The sequence below is a fragment of the Coffea arabica genome, chromosome 1e (assembly GCF_036785885.1).
Source record: "Coffea arabica cultivar ET-39 chromosome 1e, Coffea Arabica ET-39 HiFi, whole genome shotgun sequence".
Lineage (NCBI taxonomy): Eukaryota > Viridiplantae > Streptophyta > Magnoliopsida > Gentianales > Rubiaceae > Coffea > Coffea arabica.
Genome location: NC_092311.1, coordinates 4,163,423 through 4,170,555, shown reverse-complemented (window position 1 = coordinate 4,170,555; position 7,133 = coordinate 4,163,423). Strand labels below are relative to the sequence as shown.

Below are 7,133 nucleotides of genomic sequence, written 5' to 3'. Positions count from 1 at the left end.
GGTGCCGGGCTGACACGGCCCGGTACCCATAGATTTGTACTACAACCTCGGCCCGGTACCCATAGATTTGTACTACAACCTTGTCAGATCGGTACATGTCCGAATTTTTTTTTCCTCGACCATAATCTGAGTAATTCGCCAGCACAAGGGGACATTGATTCCATATTTGGAAAAATATATGCATTAGGACCCTATCCCATGCTATGCTATCAATGCAATGTTTTGAAAACCGGACTGGACCGGCCGGTTCAATCGATCGAATCACGAACCGGTCATGTCTCCGGTCCGGTTCACTACTAAAGTTGACTTGTTATAAGAACCGGTCAAAACCGTTAGAACCGTTCAATCCGGATTGACCCATTGAACCACGGTTTTTTATTTTTTCCTAATTTTTTAAATCAAATTTAAAAGTCTTGAAAGGTGAAAACGCATCTTCCCAACTTTTCTTTCTAACCCTAATTTCTAATGACGGCTGCCGCACACTCTCTCTCATTCTTAATCTCTTCTCCAGTTCTCTTTCTTCTTGTTTCAAATTAAGAATCCAAATTTTCAATGGTATCGGCTTCTTAAATATGGGGTTTCTCAACTTCAATTCTCTATTTTTTCTTGCAAAAGATTGGATTAATCTCACAAATCTTAACTCTCAAGACATCGTCCAGGTTAGTTTCATTTTTTTTTTCATTTATTTGTTTATTACTTGGCGTTTGACAGATTGTATGATTCTTGAGGTCTGCAATTTTTGGTAGTTTTATTTTTATTGTTCGATTTTTCTTTGAAGAGCAATTTGTCTATTTCAGTTTTTTTTCTTTTTCTTTTGTAGGTAAGAATTTGAATGCCATGAGAGAAAACCAGTGCAGAAAGCTAATTTACTTGATCAACTATTATGTCACAAAACTCAGGATTCAATTCCTAGTTTTGGTATTGTATATGTACTTCATTTTTGTTGATTATGTACTGGAAAATTCTTGAAGTACTTTGCACTAAAATATATAATTTATTTTGGCTGCTCTTATCCATTAGGAATACTCAAGAACATAATCTTTATACTAGGCCGACAAACGATGTTAGGGACACTATTTAGTGGATTTTCCAAAATATTGCAACAGGCTACACTTGCAATTTTTGTGCCTATTCCAGAGCATGATGATCAAATTGCGTGGCTTGAAAATTCTTCAGGGATGTTTACCGTAAAGGATGCTATGAAAACATTCCGGCCCGAGGTACCGCTGTACATTGAAGTAGTTTAGTATGGTATGAAAATCACATTCCTAGACATGTTTTTATATTGTGTTTGGTATGTAACAAAGACTTAGTACGCTGGATTTGAGGAAATGCGGTGTTCTGAGTTGGGGAAAAATTCCTAGAACTCATGAAAATTGGATTCTACTTGTAGAGTGGGGCTTAGATTTTAAGCAATTTGTTGGTTTGCGATGCTTAGTGTTATTTTGCTGATGTAGTTTGAGGATTTCCTCGTGTATGTGCTACATTGCAAATCATTAATGAAGTTCTTTCTATTTTGCTAAAAAAAAATTATTTTTTTGATAGGTATAACTGAGATGAATTATTTGCTTGATTTTACAATTTAAAAAATTAATCTATGAAAGTCAAGTGGTTTGAAATATTTAACTTTTTATCAAGTGATGTCTTGAATTAGTCTATGAGATTTCTTATTCTGTGCACATGTATGTGTGTAATACATATATATATTTATATATATATATATAAATCATTGAATCAGGATTGAACCGGTTCGACCGGTCGAACCTCGACCCTCTCACCTTACCGGTTTAATTAACGGTTCGAGTTTCAAAACATTGGATAAATGAGGTGTGGTCTACCACAGACCGGTGATTGTGTCATGTCCTTCCGCTTTTGTTTCAATCAATATTGTCTGGTTGTCTTCTAGGCCCCCAAGAAACGATCATGATACGCATGAAGGCTGTGCTATTTCTGATTTATCCACAAAATTCTGAGCCTCACAAGTTGAAAAGTATACGTGTACGTTTTATTTAGCCTTATCACCATCTTTTGAGTGTTTCTTGAGCCAAACAACACATTATTATGTGTGTACTGGCTAGGGATGTACATCGAAATCGAATTCGGTAATTTTGAATTTTGAATTCGAAATTTTTGGAAATTTGGACATTAGAAAATTCGGCTGATTTCAAATTCGATTTCACAAATTTTGAATTCGAATTCGTCAATTCAGAATTCGGTAGTAATCGATTTCACCGAATTCTAATTTTTATATTATAATTATATATAAGTTTTGCTAAACTAAATGCTAACTTTTGTATAATATATGTTTAAATTTATAACATAGTGTACAACTAACTTAATAAAACTTATTATTGTATTGTTATATAATATAATTATTAGTTAGATGTATTATTATATATTATAAATTTTATATTACATATAATATATATATATATAACATACGAATTTGAAATCGAATTAGGTATTCGATTTTTTATTTCGAATTGTGAATTTGAAATCAAAAATTCTATTTTGAAAAAATACATTCCCGAATTTGAACCAAATTCGTATATTTCAAAAATGGAAAACTTCCGCTTTACCGATTTCAAAAATTTCGAATTCAATTTGAATTCAATTGGTAAATCATTTTTTTTTTTCGAATTTGCATATTCCCAGTACTAACTTCAAAAATTAACGAGTTTGAGAGTCAAGACCAAGACAATTGAGCTAATTTACTTTTTGTATTTAGACATTTTTTATAATTAATTATAATTTTAAAAAAATTAATATCTAAAATTTATCTTAACGAGCACTCACTAGTCAAATCATTAACGTTACTGAGGTATGACTTTTTTTTTTATTTAAAGTCAATGAATGCAAGAAAATGTCATCATTCAATGAAGCAGTGGACAGCATTGCTACACTTGTAATAGAGAATCTATGCAAGATTTTAACGTGTACCATGCTCAAGAATTTGTTCGTTAGTGTGTTAGTTTTGAAGTGCATGGTTGAACCTTTACTGTTCAATAGAATATGTCCAAGTCAACCCGATTGTATAATTCTTATAGTATCTCGTATAAATTAGTATAACTTTAGTGTAAAAATTGAGTTTGTAACTTGTACAATTAAAGTTGTGAAGCATTCATGATTACATCGAAATTGTATGAATTTATACATGATATTGTTGGATTCACACAACCGGTTGGAATTGGAAATGCTGTATCCATTCCAGACCGCTTAGCATGTTTGGCTAGATTGTGTATGGAGATAATTTTATAAACCTCTCCTGATGTTTCAAATACTTGCATTGGCCTCCTCCCGAAATTTCCAAAATATTAGTGACCTCCCCTAAAACTAATTATCATGTAATAAATTAGCCCAATTCAAAATTTTAACAATAAAAATATGTTTCTAGGAAAGAAAAAATAAAATAATTCCACAAGTGTGCCTCATATATTGCATTAGCTAGTTAATCTATAGCATGTAAAGTAAATATGTATGTTAACAAAGTCAAACGCCAGGAGATGTAAGTGCAATTGATGGGGATTGCAAGCATCGGTTGAAAGTATATGACTTACTTTTTATCAGTTGTGGATTATGCAGATCCAAAACCCCAAACTTTGTTCTTGTATGAGTTGCAAAATAAACAAAAGTACAAAAACCATGCCTACAATTGGAAGGATTGAGGAGCATCATAGCTGAGACGTAATTTAATCTATCAATGAAGAAAATAGGACAATTATTTTCAAGATTCAAGATTCAAAATTCAACTCAGATTGATCTTAAATATGCAACTATGATCCAGAAATACTGAATAAATATTAATATGTGAAGAATTTTTAACAAAAGATTAAAGTACATTCCTCTTTTAAACAACCTTTTTCTTCTTCATACATTACAACAAACGGAAGAACTGCAATCCAAATGCCATCAAAACAAACAAACAATATCCCAACACAAATTCCAAATTTTTGCCCCTGACACCTTTGGTTTTTGCTGAGCTAGCATCATTGTAGGCTTAACTAGAAAAGCGTCTTTGTTTCTTTTCTGAACCTAAAATCATCATCATCCTCCAATTTTGTTAAAGATTGATACTCAGCTTTTCCAGGGAACACTTTGTAGAGTCCCAAGTAAAGACACATACCAAAAACTGTAACTCCAACTAGATACCAGCTAAATTGAATGTTCACCAATGATTTAGCTCTGGCAAGGGCTTCAAGATCATGGCATCTAACAACATAATGACCATCTTCCAAGTTCATAAAACAGCCTTTGGGAATGTACTCTGGTGTCCAAAGCATGATTCCCATGACCATCAGCCAAACTCCTTGGAACAAGATGCTAAGAGACCTTATAAAATTATTCAAGAAGTTCTGGGGGTAACCTATGCATAATAGGGTAGTGAAAAATGACACAAGTATGACAATTTGTAGAAGCCAGTGGTATTGGCCTTCCACACCCGTGTGATCAGTAGAGTGGAGATGGAAGAGGAGATATTCCTGGCCGAAGGCAATGGCTCCGAGCATTTGGGTCAGGCCATATTGAGCTGGGGGCTGGATTTTGTCTAGGATGATGGAGAAAAGTGCATAAATGAAGATAGTCAAGGATATGTTCGAGTGCTCAAAGTTGTGAAGATGGTTTGATGGGATGGTGCCATCAGGGTCCAATGGTTGGTGCCTGGCCGGACTAATGAAGAGTTCCATGGATATTGAGGCAATGCAGCCTCCCATGATCAAGAGAAGTTCGAAGTACCTGAATTTTGAAGTGGGAAACCATGGCAAAGATGTGTAGGATTTTGGATGGAGAAAGTGAAGCCTGATATGGTTAACTAAATGCCAGAGTCCAATCAGAAAGAAACCAAATCCAGGTATCACATGTCCTACCAAACTGCCCATTGCCTTGCCTCTCGTTCTGCTTTCTTGCTTGTTTGCTTGTTTTGTGGGTTTTGTATGTTTACTACGTAAGGAGGCTATATATATAGGACGAAAAAAATGTCTTGCTCATGAAGACAATCAACTCAAATTAAATTTGATAAAATACAACAAAATCAAATCAAATCAAATTAAATAATTATAAACTATATGCAGTTTCTTCTATTTTGTGCTCTGAATGTTCAGTATAAAAAGTGGGTCCGAAAGAGTTACAATTCAGAGTAAATGATAATTTTAGAATTTTCATAATTTGCTAACCCTTTCCTTTTTGCCCCATTTCCTCTGTGCTTCTTTTTAAAAATTTTTTTTAGTATAAGTGGAAAATCTCGAACATAGAACTTTTCACTTATATTCTCTCTTTTGTACCATCTAGTCTATCCCTCTTTCACTCGCTCTGTGCCTATCTTCAACTTGAAAAGAAAATATTAAAAACCTCTACATAAGCTAATCGCTTTCCTTGGAGACAACCTAATTGAAGAGAGTGATGGGTCATAATTGGCCATTTGAATGTGACCACCTTGAGAGTTTATGCACTGCTAGTGACCCGGACATGCACTCAACAAGTTAAATAAAGATATTTCGACTAACTAACTCTTTAGCTTAATCGCTCAATAGATGCTAAGGGTTAGGAAGAAGAGACAACGAGGTTGTTCAATATTAACAAAGTATGCTAGATTATATGAATTTGCATTATCGGAGATTCTCCCTCCTTGGTTTATATGTATATATGACGGATTTCTATATTGATCAATAAATCAGTTTCTTAAAGAAAAAGCTTCTCTTATGTGTCATCATGCTTTTCTAATTTCTAATTTATAATGTTATATTCATCTTTTTTTTCTTTACTTTTTTGTTAGTTGTTTTCATGAGTCTTAATTAGACTCAAGCGATGAAAACAATCAATTAGAAGTGATAAAAATGTAACATATTTTTTGAATATGACCAACATTTTTCTAATTGGTTGTCATATTCCCACTAACCAGTCTTAATCTTATCATTTCATGGTTCTTATGTCAATGTATAAGAGAAGTCAAGTTGAAATCAATGAAAGGAATTAAAACATTTTTTTCCCAACTGGATTTCTTAATACTGAGTAACAAATTAAGGTTAAATGCATTAAATCCCCTAAACTTTGTCTCTAATTGTACTTTTCCTCTCTAAACTTATTAAACAGGCACTTAACCCCTTTTTGATGTTTTTGGATAAAGATGCCCCCCACTATATTATTTTCTTTCTCCTTGTTTATTCATTCCTTTGTTTTTCTTTTCTACTATTTTCTTTTCCTTATCATTTTTTTCCTTTTTTTTCACTTCTCTCATCTCACTATTTCATTGCTCCTGAGATAGATAAATGTGGAGTAGCAGAGTAATTAAGAGTACTAAGTACTCTTTGGGATGTGAGAAGGGCAAATTCCATTTTGTAGACTCAAACCTACACCTATTCCCGCTTTGCATCTCAAACATTAATATGGGACATTTTGTATCATAACCTTTCTAACACATCCCACTTTTGTCCAAATATTAATGAGCTACACAAAACTAACCAAATGACATATTTGTCTTGTGAAATCCATCAATAATTGACCAAAGTGGTATTGGCTAAAAATATTAGTCTTGTGAAATCCATGGTAATTTTTTAAAAAAACATACAAACACTAAAATAACACAACATACAAACAACAATGTTCTTTTTTTCTGCCTTGCTTTTTGAGGAAGTGACTTTGCAGCTTGAAGATATTATAATTGATTCCTTCACCATAGAACCATCACTTTGCGGTTAAGCATCAATGACCAAACTTGACACACAAACTGCTGGGGTCTGTCATGATTACTAACTAATATTAACATATGATAAAAACAGTCTCAAGTTTCTTGTATCTTTTCCACTTTAACCAATTGGGTTGTATGTATCTTATCTCATTGTAAATAGTCATGACATCCAATTTTTTGTTTCTGGCCTTTTTGTGACTTGTGAGTACATTTCTAGGTCAGAATCGTATATATTTCTAGGACTAGCTTTTTAGTATTCTTTTCTTGATCAAAGGACTCACCGATAGAACCACATTCCTTCCAACATTCTTGAGTTGAAGAAATGTCCTTCATAAACAGATTGAATCGTTTGTACAGTTTTACAATAGTGTATCAGGACGATTATTTTGAATTTAAAATTTAAATTTCGTATATGTGTCATCTATCTGACTTTGATAATATATGTACTGACAGT

The 7,133-nt window shown here is 33.2% G+C and overlaps 1 protein-coding gene and 1 long non-coding RNA gene across 2 annotated transcripts; one reads left to right on the top strand and one right to left on the bottom strand.

Annotated features, from left to right (window-relative positions):
- Positions 1-441: 441 nt before the first annotated feature.
- Positions 442-1,260, top strand: LOC140021116 (uncharacterized). Its single transcript, XR_011825092.1, has 2 exons — positions 442-659; positions 821-1,260. It is a non-coding gene; the product is annotated as an uncharacterized lncRNA (long non-coding RNA).
- Positions 1,261-3,776: 2,516 nt separating this feature from the next.
- Positions 3,777-4,874, bottom strand: LOC140021114 (uncharacterized). Its single transcript, XM_072071872.1, has one exon. The coding sequence runs from the start codon at positions 4,872-4,874 to the stop codon at positions 4,002-4,004; it is 873 nt and encodes a 290-aa protein (XP_071927973.1). The 3' UTR covers positions 3,777-4,001.
- Positions 4,875-7,133: the final 2,259 nt, after the last annotated feature.

What these genes read in the sequence shown, in the direction of transcription:
- LOC140021114 (XM_072071872.1), bottom strand. Translation starts at nt 4,874, where the DNA reads ATGGGCAGTTTGGTAGGACATGTGATACCTGGATTTGGTTTCTTTCTG.